Source organism: Macaca nemestrina, chromosome 15 (assembly GCF_043159975.1).
Source record: "Macaca nemestrina isolate mMacNem1 chromosome 15, mMacNem.hap1, whole genome shotgun sequence".
Taxonomy (NCBI): Eukaryota; Metazoa; Chordata; class Mammalia; order Primates; family Cercopithecidae; genus Macaca; species Macaca nemestrina.
The window spans coordinates 29,223,923-29,244,887 of record NC_092139.1 but is presented as its reverse complement, the minus strand read 5'-3'; the positions used below and the strand labels follow the sequence as shown (position 1 = coordinate 29,244,887).

The following is a 20,965-nucleotide window of genomic DNA, read 5'->3' as shown; positions in this document are numbered from 1 at the left end:
ACTTCATGACTCCAATAGCTAACACAGCCTAGAAAGACTGGAATTACCCGCAGAGCAGAAAAGGGTCAGGGCCCAGGAACTCAGAGGAGGGAGACCAGAGGTGCTTCCCTAAAAAAGGAATGTTTAAAATGGGTTTAGGCTCCTGGAAAGCGGAGCTTGCAGTGAGCCAAGATCGCGCCACTGCACTCCAACCTGGGCGACAGAGCGAGACACTGTCTCAAAAAAAAAAAAATTGGTTTAGGCTCAGCACGGTGGCTCATGCCTGTTGGGAGCTCAAGACAGGAGGATTTCTTGAGCCCAGGAGGTCAAGGCTGCAGTAAACTGTAATCATGCCACTCCACTCCAGCCTAGGCTATTAACAGAGCAAAACACTGTCTCAATTAAAAAAAAAAAATTTAAAAGGAAAGAAAGTGGCCGGGCATGGTGGCTCACTGCTGTAATCCCTGCACTTTGGGAGGCCAAGGCAGGTGGATCACGAGGCCAAGACTTCAAGACACCCTGGCCAACATGGTGAAACCCCGTCTGTGCTAAAAATACAAAAATTAGCCAGGTATGATGGCGTGCACTTGTAATCTCAACTACTCAGGAGGCTGAGGTAGGAGAATCACTTGAACCCGGGAGGCGGCGGTTGCAGTGAGCCAAGATCGGGCCATTGTACTCCAGCCTGGGCCAACAGAGTGAGACTCCACCCCAAAAGAAAAGAAAATTTGCTTAGAGCAGTAGTCCCCAATCTTTTTTGGCACCAGTGACCACGGACCGGTTTCATGGAAGGCAATTTTCCCATGGACAGAGTCGGGGGTAGGGGCAGGGGGCGGAAAGGATGGTTTGGAGATGAAACTGTTCCACCTCAGATCATTAGGTGTTACATTCTCATAAGGAGCACACCACCTAAATCTCTCACATGCACAGTTACCAATAGGGCTCGCGCTCCTATGAGAATCTAATGCTGCTGCTGATCTGACAGGAGGCGGAGCTCAGGTGGTGATGCTCCATTACCCACCACTCACCTCCTGCTGTGCATCCTGGTTCTTAACAGGTCACGGACTGGTACCAGTCCATGGCCTGGGGGTTGGGGACCTGTGGCTCAAAGGACAGGAGCTGGGAGCAAAGACAGAAACCTAGGCAGTGGGAAGAAATGCTGCATGTTTTCTGGGCCCATGTAATGTGTTCAGTTTGGCCTGAATACAAGGAATGTATTGGGCGGCGGCAGAGGCAGCAGATAAGATTAGACAGTCAGAGGAGCTGGTTCTTACCGTGTGAGCTTGAGCCAGTCATGGTCTCTTCTTGTGCTTCAGCTTTTCCGTCTCAGTACTGGGTTGGAAAGCCCTGTTCTGCCTATTTCTCCACTGTTGTTGTTTTGAGAGAGAGTCTCATTCTGTCACCCAGGCTGGAGTGCAATGGTGTGATCTTGGCTCACTGCATCCTCCACCTCCCGGGTTCAAGTGATTCTCCTGCCTCAGCCTCCTGAGTAGCTGGGATTAACAGGCGTACACCACCACGCCCGGCTAATTTTTTTATTTTTAGTAGAGATGGGGTTTCACCATGTTGGCCAGGCTGATCTTGAACTCCTGACCTCAGTTGATCAGCCCTTCTAGGCCTCCAAAGTGCTGGGATTACAGAAGTGAGTCACTGCACCTGGCCAATTGTTATGTATTCAAATGAGTTTGAGGGTCTAAAACATATCAGAAGAGGGACAGGCTGTTCTGTTTTTAAGAAAGGCCCAGATTAGACCTGAACCCTCAGATGCTGGGGGAAGGCTTCACCTCCTCCCAATCTTTTTTGTGTTTGTTTCTTGGTTTTTTTTTTTTTTTTTTTTTTTTTTTTTTTTTTTTTTTTTTTTTTTTTTTGAGACGGAGTCTCGCTCTGTCACCCAGGCTGGAGTGCTGTGGCCGGATCTCACCTCACTGCAAGCTCCGCCTCCCGGGTTTACGCCATTCTCCTGCCTCAGCCTCCCGAGTAGTTGGGACTACAGGCGCCCGCCACCTCGCCCGGCTAGTTTTTTGTATTTTTTAGTAGAGACGGGGTTTCACCGTGTTAGCCAGGCTGGTCTCGATCTCCTGACCTCGTGATCCGCCCGTCTCGGCCTCCCAAAGTGCTGGGATTACAGGCTTGAGCCACCGCGCCCGGCCTTGGTTTTGTTTTTTAAGACAGTGTCAGCCAGGCACAGTGGCTCACGCCTGTAATCCCAACACTTTGGGAGGCTGAGAAAGGCAGATCAAGAGGTCAGGGGATCTGGTCTCGATGGTGAAATCCCTTCTCTACTAAAAATACAAAAAATTAGCTGGGCGTGGTGGCGGGCGCCTGTGGTCCCAGCTACTCGGGAGGCTGAGGCAGGAGAATGGCGTGAACCTAGGAGATGGAGCTTGCAGTGAGCTGACATCGTGCCACTGCACTCCAGCCTGGGTGACAAAGCACGGCTCCGTCTCAAAAAAAAAAAAAAAAGACAGTGTCTTATTCTGTTGCCCAGGCTGGAGTATAGTGGTGTGATCTCAGCTCACTGCAACATCCACTTCCTGGGTTCAACTAATTCCCTAACTCACCTTCCCCAGTAGCTGGGATTACAGGCGAGCACCACCACGCCTGGCTAATTTTTGTATTTTTAGTAGAGAGACGGGGTTTCACCATGTTGGCCAGGCTGGTCTTGAACTCCTGACCTTGTGAGACCACCTCAGCCTCCCAAAGTGCTGGGATTACAGGTATGAGCCACTGTGCCCAGCTCACCTCCCCCTTTTAACAGATAGTGACACTGAGACCCAAAGGAGTTAACAGACAGAAAACATGGCAGAGGGAGAGATGGGGTGGTATGAACCAGAATTTGTAGTTTGCAGTGCCTTCGCCTTCCTCTCCCTTCTTCCATGTGGGTTCTGTGGCACTTAATGAAGCAAGGTATTGATGTCTTCCCTCTGGAGCCTGGCATGGGCATCTCTCCTCTGGGCTGGAACATAGCTTAACAGATTGTCCCTGTGCCTCAACCCCTCAAAAACTGCCACTTCCAGTTCCACTGCCACATATTCTTGTTTTGTTTTGAGACGAAGTCTGGCTCTGTCACCCAGGCTGGAGTGCAGTGGTGCGATGCCAGCTCACGGTGACCTCCGCCTTCCGGGTTCAAGCAATTCTTCTGCCTCAGCCTCCCAAGTAGCTGGACGCCACCAGCCCAGCTAATTTTTGTATTTTTAGTAGACACGGGGTTTCACCATATTGGCCAGGCTGATCTCGAACTCTTGACCTCAAGTGATCCACTGCCTGGGTCTCACAAAGTGCTGGGAGTACAGGCCTGAGCCATAGCCATCACGCCCAGCCCCAGTTCCTAACATTCTAAGGAAGGTATGAGATGGCAGCAAGAGGACTGCACTGGAGGGCAGGATTTGCTAATGTGATGCGGTGTTATTCCCCTACCTGGACCTGTTTACCTAGCTGTGCAACTTGCGCACGATGCACTGCATTGTGTTTCAAAATGCATTGTTTTTTTTTTTCTTTTCTTTTTTTGGTCTCACTCTCTGGCCCAGGCTGGAGTGCAGTGGCGCGGTCTCGGCTCACTGCAACCTCTGCCTTCTGGGATCAAGCGATTCTCCCGCCTCAGCCTCCCAAGTAGCTGGGACTACAGGCACGGGCCACCACAGGTGTCCACTACAACAGCCGGCTAATTTTTTGTATTTTTAGTAGAGATGGGGTTTCACCATGTTGGTCAGGTTGGTCTCAAACTCCTCACATCAGGTGATTCGCCCACCTCAACCTCTCAAAGTGCTGGGATTACAGGTGTGAGCCACCAAGCCTGGCCCCAAAATGTGGTCTTTAATTAGGATCACAAATGTGGTTGTTAAAAATGCACACTCTGGCCAGGCACAGTGGCTCATATCTGTAATCCCAGCACTTTGGGAGGCCGAGATGGGCGGATCACCTGAGGTCAGGAGTTCGAGACCACCCTAGCCAACATAGTGCAACCCCGTGTCTACTAAAAATACAAAAAAAAAAAAAAAAAAAGCCAGGCGTGGTGGCACATGACTGTAATCCCAACTATTTGGGAGGCTAAGGCAGGAGAATTGCTTGAACCCAGGAGGCAGAGCTTGCAGTGAGCTGAGGTCGTACCATTGTACTCCAACCTGGCCACAGAGCAAGACTCTGTCTAAAAAATAAACAAAAACAAAACAAAAAAGCATTCCTGGGTCAACTCAGAAATTCTGCAGTATCTGCAGTAGAATCACAAGGTTTGCCTGGGAAGCTGAATTTCTATAAGCTGCACTGATATTCTGTTACATAGCAAGAGTTTGGGGACCTCTAGTCTTCTGGCTGTGACCATCTAATTCCTCATTCTTTCCTCCATGGCTCAGGTGTGCAGCCTGAGTGTGGGTATGATGATTGGTGGGTGCTGAATTCTCAACCCACAGACCCCTGGGAAATATGGGTCTGGGGGAGGGACCCACAGATCCTGAATAAGCTCTCTGAACCTGATGTCTAGGATGAGAGGAGGGGACTGAAGGGCTTGCAGAGCAAAGGGGACTAAGCATTTAGAAGTGCCCTAAGTGATGCCCTGCTCCTTCGTAACATTCATTATTTGCGAATATTTGAGCACCTACTACATGCTAGGCTTATCTAGGTGTTGGAGGATACAGTAGTGAATGAAAATCTGTGCCCGTGTTAAGTTTATGTTCTAGTGGACATGGTAGGCAATAAGGAAATAAATAAATGGGCCGGGCAAGGTGGCTCACATCTATAATCCCAGCACCTTGGGAGGCAGAAGTGAGTGGATCACTTGAGCTCAGGAGTTAAAGACCAGCCTAGGCAACATAGTGAGACCCCGTCTCTACAAAAAATACAAAAATTAGCTGGGTGTGGTGGCAGGCCCCTGTAGTCCCAGCTACTCGGGAGGATTGCTTGAGCCCGGGAGATGGAGGTTGCAGTGAGCTGAGATCCTGCCACCGCACTCCAGCCTGGGCAACAGAGTGAGACCTCATCTCAAAAAAGAAAGATAGAAATGAAATATATAGCATGTTAGTGATACATGCTGAGGAGAAAAACAAAACAGAGATGGGGGATAGAAACTGTTATTCGTTAAGTGCAATTTTAGATGGGGTTTTCTAGGAAGTGCTGTGACGTCATCGCTTGCTTTAAAAGCGGCCAGGCGCGGTGGCTGACTCCTGTAATCCCAGCACTTTGGGAGCCCCAGGCAGGCAGATCACCTGAGGTCAGGAGTTCGAGACCAGTCTGGGCAACATGGTAAAACGCTGTCTCTACAAAAATACAAAAATTAGCTGGGCATGATGGCGGGTGTCTGTAATCCCAGCTACTCAGGAGGCTGAGGCAGGAGAATCGCTTGAACCTGTGAGGCGGAGGTTGCACTGAGATGAGACTGCACTACTGCACTCCAGCCTGGGTGACAGACCAGGACTCTGTCTCAAAAAATAATAATAATAAAATAAAATAAAAAATAAGCCTGGGCGCGGTGGCTCATGCCTGTAATCCCAGGAGCCGAGAGGGGCGAGGCAGGCGGATCACCTGAGATCGGGAGTTCAAGACCAGCTTGACTAACATGGAGAAACCCCGTTTCTACTAAAAATACAAAATTAGCCAGGAGTGGTGGTGCATGCCTGTAATCCCAGCTACTCAGGAGGCTGAGGCAGGAGAATCGCTTGAACCCGGGAGGTGGAGGTTGCAGTGGACCAAGATCGTGCCATTGCACTCCAGCCGGGGCAACAGAGTGAGACTCCATCCCAAAAAAAAAAAGAAAGAAAAGAGAAAGGAAGGAAGGAAGGAAGGAAAGAAAGAAACAGAGTGAAACTCCATCTCAAAAAAAAAAGAAAAAGAAAAGAAAGAGAAAGGAAAGAGAAAGAAAAGAAAGAAAGAAAGAAAGAAAGAAAGAAAGAAAGAAAAAGAAAAGAAAGAAAGAAAGAAAGAAAGAAAGAAAGAAAGAAAGAAAGAAAGAAAGAAAGAAAGAGAAAGAATCTGTTATACACTGAATGCCATTTTAGATGGGGTTTTCTGGGAAGTGCTGTGACATCATTGCTTTAAAAGAGGCCGGGCGCGGTGGCTGACGCCTGTACTCCCAGCGCTTTGGGAGGCCGAGGCAGGAGGATCGCTTGAGCTTGGGAGTTCGAAGTTACAATGAGCTATATCAAGCCACTGCACTCCAGCCTGGGCAATGAGAAAGACCCTGTCTCTTAACAACAACAACAAAGTCAGAAGGAGAGGCTGCCATGGCTACGGCTCCCGGTGACGTCACGGCCAGCTCCGTGACGCGCGGCCAGGGCGGCCCGTGGAGACCGAGGCTCCTCTGTGACGTCAGCAGCCGGCCGGGACACAGCGGGAGGGCAGGTGCGGCCGCGGGGCCTGCAGACTTCAAGCAGGGTCCGTGTGGTCCCCGCGGCGCGCAGCGGCTGAAGGAGGCCCCAGGGCCTTGGCGACCGCGGCGGCGGCTTTAGCGTCCGTGACTGGGCAGCAGGGGGTCAGGATGCGGCGAAGCTCCCGCCCGGGCTCGGCCTCGTCCTCGCGCAAGCACACGCCCAACTTTTTCAGCGAGAACAGCTCAGTGAGCATCACCTCGGAGGACAGCAACGGGCTCCGGTCAGCGGGGCCGGGGCCTGGGGACCCCGAGGGCAGAGGAGCCCGGGGCCCGAGCTGCGGTGAGCCCGCCTTGAGCGCGGGAGTGCCCGGAGGAACCACATGGGCAGGAAGCTCTCGGCAGAAGCCGGCGCCTCGGAGCCACAACTGGCAGACAGCCTGTGGCGCGGCAACCGTGAGGGGCGGGGCCTCGGGTGCGGGCGGGGTCGACCCCGGGTGAGCCGATGGAGGGGGCGGGGCCTAAAGGGTGGTGCCGGGCGGGAATGGGACTAAGATGATATCTGGGCACCTCCTACAAGGTGGGTTCTGTAGGGTAAAGGGGAGGTGCTAAATGAGATCCCTTAAGGGGCGGAGCCTCGGTGTCCTCAATGGTTATTGGAAGGGGCGGGTAAAATCTTGTGGTTGGGCGCCACTGAGAAGGTGCGGCCTCAGTGTTAGCGTGAGTGGCTCCCAGGACAATCGGGCTCCACCAAGACCTAAGGCTGGGGACGGGTCATCCTTTTGGGGGTGGGACCAACTCCGATTTTTTTTTGAAACGGAGTTTCCCTCTTGTTGCCCAGGCTGGAGTGCAATGGCACGATCTCAGCTCACCGCAACCTCCGCCTCCCGGGTTCAAACGATTCTCCCGCCTCAGCCTCCCGAGTAGCTGGGATTACAGGCATGCGCCTCCACGCCCGGCTAATTTTTGTGTTTTTAGTAAAGACGGTATTTCTCCGTGTTAGTCAGGCTGGCCTCGAACTCCCGACCTCAGGTGATCCGCCCGCCTCGGCCTCCCAAAGCGCTGGGATTACAGGCGTGAGCCACCGCGCGCGGCCAGGAGACCAACTCTTTTTTTTTTTTTTTTGAGATGGAGTCTTGCTCTGTGTCCCAGGCTGGAGTGCAGTGGCGTGATATCTGCTCACTGCAAGCTCCGCCTCCCGGGTTCACGCCATTCTGCCTCAGCCTTCCGAGTAGCTAGGACTGCAGGCGCCCGCCACCTCGCCTGGCTAGTTTTTTCGTATTTTTAGTAGAGACGGGGTTTCACCGTGTTAGCCAGGATGGTCTCGATCTCCTGACCTCGTGATCTGCCCGCCTCGGCCTCCCAAAGTGCTGGGATTACAGGCGTGAGCCACCGCGCCCCGCCCAGGAGACCAAGTCTTGACGGAGCCTCCCTGAGGGGCGGGGCTTCAGAGGGCGGAGCGGGAGCCGGGATAGGGCTGCGGTGGGACCAAAGCCTTTGAGAGGCTTCCCAGCTTTCTGGCTTCTGGACTCAGCAATCTGCGGCCGGGTCTCGAGGGGAAAATAGGTCTGTGGTGCGCAAGGCCCCAATGGAGCCCTTGGTTTCCCGCAGAACCCACTGGGTCTCCAGCAGTCTCTGAGGAGCCGCTCGACCTTCTGCCGACCCTGGATCTGAGGCAGGAGATGCCTCCCTCGCGGGTGTTCAAGAGCTTTCTGAGTACGGGCCAGGCCAGCTGCGATTCCCTCTGACCCTCGGGTTCGCCTCTCTGAACTCCAGTTCTCTCTGAGCCCCCGGCCCCCGTTTGAGTATCAAGCCCCTCTCCGAGCCTCAACTCATCCTCCTGGCCCCCATCTAATTCTCCTAGCCCACCCTACTCTTCCTGAACCCCAGGCCCACTCCCAGCCCCTCCCGAGCCCCTTCTGAACCCGGACACCACGCCCGTTGAGCCCCCGCCTGTCCCTGCCGTGGGCCCCTCTCTGACCCCCTGTCCTGGCCTCAGGCCTGCTCTTCCAGGTGCTGAGCGTGTTGTTATCCCTGGCAGGAGACGTGCTGGTCAGCATGTACAGGTCAGAGGGAGGGACGCTGGCGCCCCAGGGGCCGCTCTTTGGAGGAGGTGGGGAGCAGGGCCGGGACCTTGCTGGCGCTTGAGCCGATTCAGATCTGATTGAGTCGTGTTGGCAGGAGCTGGGTCTAGGACCATGGGGTGGGGACTGGAGGGCTGAGCAGGTCGGGGCCTCAGCCTCCCTCCGGTTCCCCAGGGAGGTCTGTTCCATCCGCTTCCTGTTCACGGCTGTGTCGCTGCTGAGCCTCTTTCTGGCAGGTGAGGGGCAGTGAATTCCCTGGAGCCCCTGCCCTGGGTGCTTTGGAGGCAAACCCAGCACATTTTCTCCTACATCCTCGCTCCTGCAGCTCCTGGCATTCCCCTGCAGAGCCCTCTAGTTCCCCCTCAGACTCCCACTGTCCTCCCCAGGCTTAACCCCCTCAAGCCTCTTTCCACTATCCCCCTATGCCGGGGAAACCCATTCTCTTCCTTTTCCTTCCCCTGAGACCCCTCCCCCTCTTTCTCCAGCAATCTGGCTGGGGCTTCTGTACCTGGTCTCTCCTTTGGAGAATGTGAGTTGGGGAGACTGTCCTGGGGTAGGGGGCTGGCAGGTTGTGGATCTGGAGATTGTGGGGGTCCCCTGGACTGTTGGTCTGCTGGGGTGGGGGTAGTGCCAGAGGCTACAATCCTTAAGAAGGGCTGGATATAAACAGATTTATGAGGGATTGTGCTTGAGGGGCTCTTGGGGGTTCTGATACTGGGAGGTCAAGGAGGAGTTGAGGAAAGGGGACAGTCTTCAAAAAGGAAGCCCTGGCCGTTTCCAGGCTGAGGTAGGAGCAAGGACGACGGGAGCTGAGCGGCTCTGTGTTTTGTCCCTTCATCCAACAGGAACCTAAGGAGATGCTGACTCTAAGGTGAAAGGGGGCACCTAGGGTGGGAAATTGGTGGGCTCAAAGTTGCTTCTTTGAGAACCTTGAAGGCGTGGGGGCCTTTGGGAGGTGTCCAGGGGGACAGGGAGCCAACCCCACGGCGCCCACCTCCCACCTCCAGTGAGTACCACGAGCGCGTGCGCTCCCAGGGGCAGCAGCTGCAACAGCTCCAAGCCGAGCTGGATAAACTCCACAAGGAGGTGTCCACTGTTCGGGCAGCCAACAGTGAGGTGAGCCCGGGCCCACCTGGGAAACCCCTGATGGATCCGTGCTCCCAGGGTCCTGCGACTTAAGCTCCGCCCAGAGCCCTGCGGGATTTCTCCCAGGGCCCACGAAGTCCGCCCCAAAGCAACCAGCTCCCAGAGGTCCCGCCCACCTGTAAAAGCGGCCCGCAAGCCTCGCCCCTCCAGGCCTCGCTCTCCCTCCTTGCAGAGAGTGGCCAAGCTCGTGTTCCAGAGGCTGAATGAGGACTTTGTGCGGAAGCCCGACTATGCGCTGAGCTCTGTGGGTAAGACCCGGAGACACTGGAAGACAGAGACGCAGACAGGAAAGAGGCCAAGACCCTGACACAGACATTCCCATGCACCTGACCGGCCGAAGACAGAGCCTCGGACAGCCCCCACTCTGTCCCCGCGCCCCGACTCCTGGCAAGGCCTGGGAGTCTCTGAGGGTACTTCTCCCTTTTCCAGGAGCCTCCATCGACCTGCAGAAGACATCCCACGACTACGCAGACAGGAACACTGCCTACTTCTGGAATCGCTTCAGCTTCTGGAACTACGCACGGCCGCCCACGGTTATCCTGGAGGTGGGTCTGGAAACATCCCGGGATGTGACCTGGGGCGGGACGCTGGGGAAAGCACCAAAACCTCGCCCTGCAGGCGGAGCCTGGCTGAGTCGAGGGCGTGGCGCTAGGCGGGGCCTGGCTTGGCCTGGGTGGGGCTCTGGACGAGCCCGAGGACCGCCTTTAACTCTAGGAGAGACCTGGCAATGCTGGGGACTGGACGCTGGGCGGGCTGGAGGTGGAGCTCTGGGCGGGCCGATGGATGCGGTCCAGCTGAGGCCCGGGCTGGGGAGTGGCAACAGTCGCTCTGTCCGACGATTCTGATGGTCCCTCCGCCCACCTGCAGCCTCACGTGTTCCCCGGGAATTGCTGGGCTTTTGAAGGCGACCAAGGCCAGGTGGTGATCCAACTGCCGGGCCGAGTGCAGCTGAGCGACATCACTCTGCAGCATCCACCGCCCAGCGTGGAGCACACCGGAGGAGCCAACAGCGCCCCCCGCGATTTCGCGGTCTTTGTGAGTGCGGACGAGGTCAAGAGGTGGGGGATTTTGCCTAGACAGCCCCAAGCAGTCTTGAGAACTGGTGCCATTATCTGAGTCTTCGCTTGCTCATCTATAAAATGGAGATACTACTGTTTGCCTCTCAGAGCTGCTGGAGCTCTTTATAGTCATAACCATATCCAGATATTAGTTATTGCTTGCACAGCACTTACTCCCTGCCAAGCAGTTTACATGCATTCTTATTTTGTTGTTGTTTTTGAGACAGTCTCGCTCTTGTCACCCAGGCTGCTGGAGTGCAGTGGAGCGATCTCAGCTCACTGCAACCTCAGCCTCTGGGGTTCAAGCGATTCTTGTGCCTCATCCTCCCAAGTAGCTGGAATTACAGGCGTGCGCCACCACGCCCGGCTAATTTTTGTATTTTTAGTAGAGATGGGGTTTCACCATGTTGGCCAGGATGGTCTTAAACTCCTGACCTCAAGTGATCCGCCCGCCTCGGCCTTCTGAAATGCTAGGATTACAGGTATGAGCCACCACACCTGCTTTGCACCCATATAACAACCTATGATGTACTGTTATTATCTCTCCCTTTAAAGATGAAGAAAGTAATGCTCAGAGAGGGGACGTTATTTGTACAAGGTAACACAACTAACTGTTGGCAGGACTAAAATTTAAAACCTGGTTTCTTCCCAGGAGGCGGAGCTTGCACTGAGCAGAGATCGCGCCACTGCACTCCAGCCTGGGCGATAGAGTAAGACTCTGTCTCAAAAAAATAAAAAATAAAACCTGGTTTCTTAGAGCCCACATTCTGAATTACAGTATACAACCATCAAAAAATACATAAGAACATGCATATAGCTATTGAATACATAGAAGATCCTCAGCAAAGTTTTCTTCTCCCCCCTCCACCTGTCCCCCTCATGGTTCCTCCTTTCACTCTTCACCCACCAGGGCCTCCAGGTTGATGATGAAACTGAAGTTTTCTTGGGGAAATTCACCTTTGATGTTGAGAAATCGGAGATTCAGACTTTCCACCTGCAGGTGTGTTTGTCTCCAGGGTGAAGGTGCCAAGGGAGTGGGGCAGTGAGGGATGAATTACCCAGGAGGAGGGCAGCCCTTGGCATGATCCATTTGTCTCCCCAGAATGACCCCCCAGCTGCCTTTCCCAAGGTGAAGATCCAGATTCTAAGCAACTGGGGCCACCCCCGTTTCACATGCTTGTATCGAGTCCGTGCCCATGGTGTGCGAACCTCAGAGGGGGCAGAGGGCAGTGCCACAGGGGGGCCCCATTAAACATGCTGATTGTTGGAGTAGAATTGAGTTCTGCTGAAGGATGCTGATCAGTGCTTTGGGGGGCTCTTGTTGGGAGAGCTCTGGCTGCTGTTGCATCTAAGTATGGTGGGGTTGACTTCCCAATGCATCCTCTTTTCTTAGAGAAGTCTAGACCAAGGTCATAATAGCAGCTTCTGTTTATGGAGTGTCTACCATGTACAAGAAACAGTGCTGTGGACATTACACACATTACCTAACTTAATTCTCACAACCAGAGAGGGAAGCTGCTCAGGTCAGGAAACTTGTTCAATGCTACACAGCTAGTGAAAGGCAGCGCCAGAGCAGTACCCAGGCCCACCTTCCTCCAGAGGCATTCCTCTAACCACAGAACTGCAGGCAGCCTGAACCCACCTTTGTGCTCAAGCCCCAGTGGGAAAGTCCCCAACTCCTGCTAGGTACAGGTGGAGGAGTAGCTACCCCCTTTCTGCAGGCACACACTCAAAAGCTAAGGAGACTTGAGAATCTCTAGGAAGCTTCTGAGTCACAGAGCTGATGCAGGCCTGGTAGCCCCAATGTAGGTTGTCCTTACTGAGACCTGAGTTCCCAACACTGTGTGAGGCACAGGATAGATGATTTAGTGTTCACCAGGCCCTGCCCTCAAGGAGCCTGACAGGGGAACGAAGAGGCTCCAGGAAACAGGACAATGCATTTACAGATCCAAGAATTCTTCACTCTAAGAGTCAAAAGTGGAATTGCAGGGAAAAAAGACGAAGGAGAAGGCAACAAAGGATTAATGAGTTCTACCTAGGGGTAGGAAAGGAGGACCAGCATGAGCAAAAAAACATGCACCATCTTGGAGGGCAATTTGCAATATCTATTAAAATTTTAAATATACACTTTGATCTAGCACTTCCACTTTTAGGAACAAATTCTTCAGAAACATTCCTGTTAAGTGCACAAAGATACATGTAAAAAGATGTTCATTATCGCATTGTTTGAAAAAAACTAGGATTCAAATCTCCAGGAATAAGAGACTGGTACACTCCTACAAAAAAATAAAGATACAGGCATTAACACCTTCCCAGCTTTAGAAGAATATGCAGGCCGGGCGCAGTGGCTCAAGCCTGTAATCCCAGCACTTTGGGAGGCCGAGACGGGCGGATCACGAGGTCAGGAGATCGAGACCATCCTGGCTAACACCGTGAAACCCCGTCTCTACTAAAAATACAAAAAACTAGCCGGGCGAGGTGGCGGGCGCCTGTAGTCCCAGCTACTCCGGAGGCTGAGGCAGGAGAATGGCCTAAACCCGGGAGGCGGAGCTTGCAGTGAGCTGAGATCCTGCCACTGCACTCCAGCCCGGGCTACAGAGCAAGACTCCGTCTCAAAAAAAAAAAAAAAAAAAGAAGAATATGCAGACTATTAATAGTGTTTATACCTTTAAGAGGTGAAATTCAGCCTGGTGCGGTATCTCCTGTCTGTAGTCCCAGCACTTTGGGAGGCTGAGGCAGGTAGATCATGAGGTCAGGAGATCCAGACCATCCTGGCCAACATGGTGAAACCCCATCTCTACTAAAAATACAAAAATTAGCTGGGCGTGGTGGCACGTGCCTACAGTCCCAGCTACTTGGGAGACTGAGGCAGGAAATCACTTGAACCGGGAGGCGGAGGTTGCAGTGGGCCAAGATCGTGCCACTTCACTCCAGCCTGGCGATAGAGTGAGACTCCGTCTCAAATAAATAAATAATCTGGGGAATTTTTAGAATTATGAATGAATGCAGCTTTTCTGGAGGGTAGTTTCACAACAGGAACCAAAAGCCTTACAAATTTTTGTACTCTTTACTCACAGCAATTCCATTTCTAAGAATGTATCCAAAGAATACATAGATGTATTCAAAGGTAGTATTTATAAGGAAATTTAACACAGTGTTGTTTATAAAGAAAATTGGAAACTTAGTAACCAAGTAGATAAATTGTTATAAAAACTGAGCAGCCAATAGAAATAGTAATATAAGAGAATGTCTGAAGTCATTGAAAGTAATTAATGATATATAGGCCGGGCATGGTGGCTCATACCTGTAATCCCAGCACTTTGGGAGGCTGAAGTGGGAGGATCACCTGAGGTTGAGAGTTCGAGACCAGTCTGGCCAACACTGTGAAACCCCATCTCTACTAAAAATACAAAAATTAGTTGGACATGCTGGTGCGTGCCTGTAATCCCAGCTACTAGGGAGGCTGAGGCAGGAGATTCGCTTGAACCTGGGAGGCAGAGGTTGCAGTGAGCTGAGATCACACCACTGCACTCCAGCCTGGGCAACACAGCAAGACTCTGTCTAAATAGTAATAATAATAAATGATATATGGATAACTTTTTAAAAAGTTAAACTGGCATAAATAAAAAGATAACATTTCCATATCAAAACAGTTCTATATGCCAAAGGATACTATTAATAAAAAGACAACAACCTGGGAAGAAATGTTTTCAACATGTATGAGATTAAGGGCTAATAACCTTAAAATAAAAGCTATAACACATACATGCAGACTATGAATAGGCTATTGAGAATAACTATAATTTACAAATAACCATATAAGATGTTACCTATCCTTCATATTTAAATAAATTCAAGCTGGGCGCAGTGGCTCATGCCTGTAATTCCAGCACTTTGGGAGGCCGAGGTGGGCGGATCACGAGGTCAGGAGTTTGAGACCAGCCTGGCCAACATGGTGAAACATGGCGCATGCCTGTAATCCCAGCTACTCAGGAGACTGAGACAGAAGAATCACTTGAACCTGGGAGGTGGAGGTTGCAGTGAGCTGAGATTGTGCCACTGCACTCCAGCCTGGGCAACAGAGTGAGACTCGGTCACAAAAAAAAAAAAAAGTGAAAAATAAATAAATTCAAACTAAAAATTATTTTTTGCTTCTTTTTTACCTGTCAGATTAACAAAAGGGGTAAGTTTGACCATAATTTTTGTTATGAAGGATAATTTGCAATATCTATTAAAATTTTAAGTATAACCTTTGATATAGCATTTCCACTTTTAGGAACAAATTCTTCAGAAACATTCTGGTTAAGTGCACAGACATATATGTGCAAGGATGTTCATTATAGCACTGAAATAAACTAGGACTCAAATCTCCATAAATAAGAGATTAGCTAAATAAACTAAGGTATACTCCTACAAAAAAAAAAAAAAAAAGAGAGATGGCCAAGTGCAGTGGCTTATGCTGGTAATCCCAGCACTTTGGGAGGCCAAGGTGGGCAGATCACCTGAGGTCTCAAGTTCAAGACCAGCCTACATGGTAAAACCACATCTCTACTAAAAATACAAGAATTAGCCAGGTGTGGTGGTACATGCCTGTAGTCCCAGCTACTTGGGAGGCAGAGGCAGGAGAATTGCTTGAACCCAGAAGGCAGAAGTTGCAGTGAGCCGAGATCGCAATATTGCACTCCAGCCTAGGCAACAGAGAGACTACGTCTCAACAAAAAAAGGAATGAAGCAATAGGTTCTGATAGGTAAGACACCCAAAATGTGTTAAATAAAAAGGTGCAAGTAGTTATGTATAAATATCTCATTTATAAAAATCTATTTTCCAGATCTAGGAAAAACGGGGGCCCTTACCTGCTCCACTATTTGTACAATATTTATATTTGAAATAACTTCAGACTAACAAGCACACATTTTAAAATTAGAAAAACAAATTTTAACAAATGCTAAAACTATGTGTAGACAAAAACTTATATGCCCAATATGTTTTATCAGGACATGGTAGTTTGAGTGGTATTTTTTCTGTACTTAAAATTTTTCTTTTCTTTTCTGAGACAGAATCTCACTCTGTAGCTCAGGCTGGGGTGCAGTGGTGCAATACTGGCTCTCTGCAACCTCCGCCTCCTGAGTTCAAGCGATTCTCCTGCCTCAGCCTCCTGAGTAGTTGGAATTATAGGCACCTGCCACCACACCCAGCTAATTTCTGTACTTTTAGTAGAGATGGGGTTTCATCATGTTGGCCAGGCTGGTCTTGAACTCCTGACCTCAAATGATCTGCCCTCCTCAGCCTCCCAAAGTGCTGGGATTACAGGCATGAGCCACCACGCCCAGCCAGAATTTTTCTACAATGAATACATGTATTCTCTATTAAGAAAAAATTAGCTCTTAAAAAGTTCAGGATTTTCACCTGTCTTTAGGACGAAAATTATCACTACTCCCTCCCCTCCAGGAAGTCTACATAGCCTTTGCTCCACCTTAAAACTCATCCTTTCTTCTCCTTTTGCTGCTTTTTATGAAGTCTGACACTTTCCATCTTTGTGTTCCCAGACCAGCTCTGCCCTGAGGGAGGGAAGGTGAAGGCTGGGTGTTTAGCTTACATTCAAACTTTGTATTTCCTTTTCTTGTGCGTGAAATGGGGTCTTGCGATGTTGCCCAGACCTGGTCTGGAACTCCTGGGCTCAAGCAGTCCTCCCACCTCAGCCTCCCAAGCTGAGGACTACAGGCACATCACACCGCCCCTGGCTGTATTTTCAAAAACAGTGAGTCAGTGTCTCTAGAATGAATAGGTATCTGCCCAGAAATACTCAAGTTTGAGTGGGGCTTTACACCACAGGCATCCTTCACTTAACAACCCCTAAGTCAACAAACTGAGGTGCAGAGAAGGGATATAAACATTGCTAATAGCAGCCTCCCACCTAAAATTTACACACACAGAGTGGTGGCAAAGCACTGGTCTTTATTGAATGAAGGTTGTCAGGAGCAAGCAGGTGGGATCAAGAGCAGCAAAAGCAGAAACGAGTATAAAAGTATCAAAAAATACAAAGTGCTAGCACTGAGGAGAGTGTGAAGGGCTGGGTTGGGTTGTGGCCCCGAGGGACCTCTGGGACACAGGATTCAGGACTTGCCACAGCCTCCAAGGGGACCTAGGCCTGGGGGACCTGTGCAGGACCCTTGGCTGAGGGTGGAAGTGGCTTGAGTGGGGCCCAACCCTGGGCCCTGAAGTACGAGACCAGTTGTGTGGGCACTTCTGCGAGTACAGTCTGTGCCAATGCCTCCCGAGGGGCCTGCCAAGAAAAGGGAAAGGTCAGTGGTGGCCCAGAACAGTTGCCCAAAGTCTGCATTTCATACCCAAGAACCCAACCATACCCCAGACTTAGAGGAAAAGGTGAGCATCCCTTGGGCCTAAATCCTACTCACATCAGGGAAAGGTGAAAGGGTAAACTCCCAGATCAAATTTGTACCCACTTACATTCTGGAACCGGCGGTAGGGTACAAACTGCACAATGTCGCGGGCAGCGGCCTGCCCAGAACGTGTATGCAGGGGTCCACCATCAGCATCCAGCTGCTCCATGGCCTCAAAGTCAGCACCACCCACACCCACAATGATCACTGACATGGGCAGGTTTGAGGCGCGCACCACAGCCTCACGTGTGGCTTCCACATCGGTCACAGCACCATCAGTCAGCAGCAACAGCACGAAGTATTGCTAGGGACAAGCCCATTCATGTCCTGAAGCAGATCCTCCTCCCAAACCCCTGCAAACACCCCAGCCACATATCCCCACACTGATACAGGCCAGGCGCAATGGCTCACGCCTGTAATCCCAGCACTTTGGGAGGCCAAGACAGACGGATCATTTGAGATCAGGAGTTTGCGACCACCCCAGCCAACATGGTAAAACCCCGTCTCTATTAAAAATATAAAAATTAGCTGGGCATGGTGGCACATGCCTGTAATCCAAGCTACTAGGAAGGCTGAGGCAGGAGAATCACTTGAACCCAGGAGGTGGAGGTTGCAGTGAGCTGAGATCGCATCACTGCACTCCAGCCTGGGTGACAGAGCAAGAGTCTATCTCAAAAAAAAAAAAAAAAGTCCTTTGTTCCATAACCCTCAAGGAAGCCCTCGACTGCCACCACTGCCACTGCTGCCCACGACTCTCACCGAGGCAGTCCCCTGATGTGCAGCCTGGGCTGCAAACCTGGCCACGTGGTTGATGATGGGTGCAAAGTTGGTGGGGCCATAGAGGCGAACTTGGGGCAGGGCTTGGCGGTAGGCATCCACAATGCCCTGGATGCCTGCAGAGGAGAGCAAGAAATACCGTAAAGTCCTGGACCTCTCAGGACTACACCAGTCCTGAAATCACTCCATCCCAACCCAGGAGATCTGGGAACCTGGGTGCATTTCATTCATTCACCCTTGTAAACCAGGGTACTTGACTCTCTCCTACACATGAGGAAACTAAGGTTCAAAGACAGGAGGGGACTTGCCCTAAATCACAGCTTGAATTAACACCCAGATGAGAGGGATTCTCCTGGATAAATCCAGGAGAGTGTGAGCATCAGATTATAACCTATTTAATAATGATCCATTTGATACAATAAGGATCCGTACTATGGATTAATTACTGTGGGAGAAAGGAAAGCTCCTAATAAATGTAGAAGGAAGAATTACACAATCATTTGACAATCACAGAAATGACTGATTCAGGCAAGGATCATCAATGGATGTTAAAACTAGAAAGTATAGCCAGGCACAGTGGCATATGCCTGTAGTCCCAGCTACTCACGAGGCTGAGGTGGGAGGACTGCTTGAGCCCAGGGGTTCAAGGCCAGCTTAGGCAACATAGTGAGACCCCCATCACTTAAAAAATAAAAAACTAGAGGGGAATGTTGATGTGTATGTGATGGATATTTATATAGTCTTTTCTCGAAATATACTAATTAGAAAGGGGAAAATAGTACTTGTATAATGGAGAAACCTGGTAGATCTGACCTTAACTAAGTGACCAAAGTTAACATGACTGGTAACAGGACAAATCAACATCATGTGCCTCTGAATAAGATGCACTGAGAATACACAGCATCACTTTGGTGGTATTCCTGCCAAAAATGTACAACCTGAATCTAATCCTGAGGATTTATTGGGTAAACTCAAACTGAGGGACATTCTAGAAAATATCTGGCCTATATTGTTTATATCATGAAATGTTAATATCATGAAAGGCAAGAAGTCGTCCATATAAAAAATATATATTAACTGAATGCAATGTGTGATCTGAGATTTTCTTTTGCTGTAAAAGATATTAGGACAATTGGCAAAATCTGAATAAATGCTATAGGTTGGATAATAGTATAGATGTTAATTTCCTGATTTTGAGGATTGGTCTGTGATATGTAAGAAAGAGTCTTTGGGGCCGGGCGCGGTGGCTCAAGCCTGTAATCCCAGCACTTTGGGAGGCCGAGACGGGCGGATCACGAGGTCAGGAGATCGAGACCATCCTGGCTAACACGGTGAAACCCCGTCTCTACTAAAAAATACAAAAAACTAGCCGGGGGAGGTGGGGCGCCTGTAGTCCCAGCTACTCGGGAGGCTGAGGCAGGAGAATGGCGTAAACCTGGGAGGCGGAGCTTGCAGTGAGCTGAGATTTGGCCACTGCACTCCAGCCCGGGCGACAGAGCAAGACTCCGTCTCAAAAAAAAAAAAAAAGAAAAAAAGAAAGAGTCTTTGATTTTAGGAGATACTGAAGTACTCAGAGGTAAAGAGCCAGGTGGATAATGATGGGTACAAAGTTGGTAGGACCACAGAGGCAAACCTGAGGCAGGGCTATTTATTACAGCATTCTCCAACATATGTATACATGCGTATACATACATAAACACATACATTTATTTCCCTTGAAATGTGAATGTATGTATATATGTATACATGTACATACACACACACACATATATACACACACACACACACACACACTGTATACATGTATGAGAAAAGAGAAAGTAAATGTGGTAAATTGTTATGTTAGGGTAACTGGGATAAAGGTGAAGAGCCCCTGTGAACTCAGGCCCTGACCCCTGAGTTCCAAGGAACTGAGCTCCTATGACTATTCTTGCAACTTTTCTCTAAGTCTGAACTTAGTTGAAATACAAAATTAAAATTTTAAAACCCAGATCAGATCAGGTCAGGTCACATTTTCCACTTCAGCTTGTGCCCACCTTGGGGTGCTGGGGAGTGAAAAGGTTTGGCCCGAAACAAAAGGGCTTGGTGGACTCGCCAAACACACCCTGCAAGGAGGTAAACAAGGCTTCCACTGATGCTCAAATAAGTACCCGTTAGGTTCTAGGCAAAGATAATAATGATAATGTAACAGATACCATTTTTCAGAGAACACTTAATAAGCACCAGGCTTACTGCTTTACTTGGAGCCTCTCCTTGAGTAGTCAATTTCATATAATATTTAGTCTTCTTATGAAACCAAAGCACACAGAAATTAAACAATCTGCCCCAAGTCATGTGGCATGATTTTTTCTTTTTTTTTTTTTTGAGACAGGGTCTCACTGTGTCACCCAGGCTGGAGTGTAGTGGCATGATCATGATCATGGCTCACCACAGCCTCAACCTCCTGGGCTCAGATCTCCCACCTCAGCCTCCTGAGTAGCTAGAACTGCAGGCACCTGCCAACATGCTTGGCTAAGTTTTGTTTTAGTAGAGACAGGGCTTTGGCTGGTCTGGAACTCCTGGGCTCAAGTGATCCAGCCACCTTGGCCTCCCGACTGAGTGCTAGGATTACGGGTGTGAGCCACCACTCCTAGCCTGACATGATGATTCGATTCCACAGGCCTAGCTCTAAAATCCACCCTCTGGGCTGGGCGCAGTGGCTCACGCCTGTAATCCCAGCACTTTGGGAGGCCAAGGCAGGTGAATCACCTGAGGTCAGGAGTTCGAGACCAGCCTGGCCAACATGGTGAAACCCCGTCTCTATTAAACATACAAAAATTAGCCAGGCATGGTGGCATGCGCCTGTAGTCCCAGCTACTTGGGAGGCTGAGGCAGAATTGCTTGAAGCCAGTAGGCAAGTAAGCCAAGATTGCACCACTGCACTCCAGCCTGGGTAACAGAGCAAGACTCCTTCTCAAAAAATAAAAATTAAATAAAATCCACCCTCTGGACAATGAAGGCAGGTATCTGCCCTCACTCTCCCTTTTACTCATGCAGGCTTGCCCCTATGTGTGTGGACTGACCTGCCTCAGGGTGGATGGGGAAACTTACCTGCACAGTAGGGGTTACCAGGGTTGAAATTCAAGGCAAATTCATGCGAGACCTGGAGACAAGAATGAAACCGAGGTTCTTTCCCCATGACCTCTGTGCTGAGAATGAAAAAGGACACTATGGCGTGTGCCAAG

General features: G+C 50.3%; 2 protein-coding genes across 10 annotated transcripts in view; one reads left to right on the top strand and one right to left on the bottom strand.

The window, feature by feature from the left end:
• The first annotated feature begins 6,268 nt into the window (after nucleotides 1-6,268).
• Nucleotides 6,269-11,837, top strand: LOC105496274 (sperm associated antigen 4). Of its 2 annotated transcripts, none has more exons than XM_011766526.3 (12): nucleotides 6,269-6,749; nucleotides 7,886-7,990; nucleotides 8,274-8,340; nucleotides 8,533-8,594; nucleotides 8,844-8,887; nucleotides 9,204-9,229; nucleotides 9,366-9,474; nucleotides 9,677-9,752; nucleotides 9,934-10,049; nucleotides 10,372-10,539; nucleotides 11,473-11,562; nucleotides 11,665-11,837. In XM_011766526.3, exons 1-12 carry the CDS (start codon nucleotides 6,446-6,448, stop codon nucleotides 11,812-11,814), a joined length of 1,317 nt encoding a protein of 438 aa, XP_011764828.1. In that variant the 5' UTR covers nucleotides 6,269-6,445; the 3' UTR covers nucleotides 11,815-11,837. The 2 variants fall into 2 exon arrangements, with proteins under 2 accessions (XP_011764828.1, XP_011764829.1); XM_011766527.3 differs by having other exon boundaries at nucleotides 6,270-6,730.
• Nucleotides 11,838-16,509: 4,672 nt separating this feature from the next.
• The window catches only part of LOC105496276 (RNA-binding protein 12), a 38,722-nt gene continuing 34,266 nt past the window's right edge, over nucleotides 16,510-20,965 (bottom strand). For all 8 annotated transcript variants that reach the window (XM_011766536.2, XM_011766538.2, XM_011766534.2 and 5 more), the window contains 4 exons: nucleotides 20,832-20,883; nucleotides 17,724-17,857; nucleotides 17,032-17,268; nucleotides 16,510-16,846 (listed from right to left, as the gene is read on the bottom strand). In XM_011766536.2, coding sequence (XP_011764838.1) covers nucleotides 16,706-16,846; nucleotides 17,032-17,268; nucleotides 17,724-17,857; nucleotides 20,832-20,883 — 564 coding nt within the window. In that variant the 3' untranslated portion in view covers nucleotides 16,510-16,705. The remainder of the gene's footprint in view (nucleotides 16,847-17,031; nucleotides 17,269-17,723; nucleotides 17,858-20,831; nucleotides 20,884-20,965) is intronic.

Excerpts from the sequence above, each read along its gene's own strand:
- LOC105496274 (XM_011766526.3), top strand. The coding sequence starts at position 6,446 with ATGCGGCGAAGCTCCCGCCCGGGCTCGGCCTCGTCCTCGCGCAAGCAC. Across the intron at positions 8,595-8,843 it reads GCTGAGCCTCTTTCTGGCAG|CAATCTGGCTGGGGCTTCTG; the intron begins GTGAGGGGCAGT and ends CTCTTTCTCCAG. Across the intron at positions 11,563-11,664 it reads TTCAGACTTTCCACCTGCAG|AATGACCCCCCAGCTGCCTT; the intron begins GTGTGTTTGTCT and ends TTGTCTCCCCAG.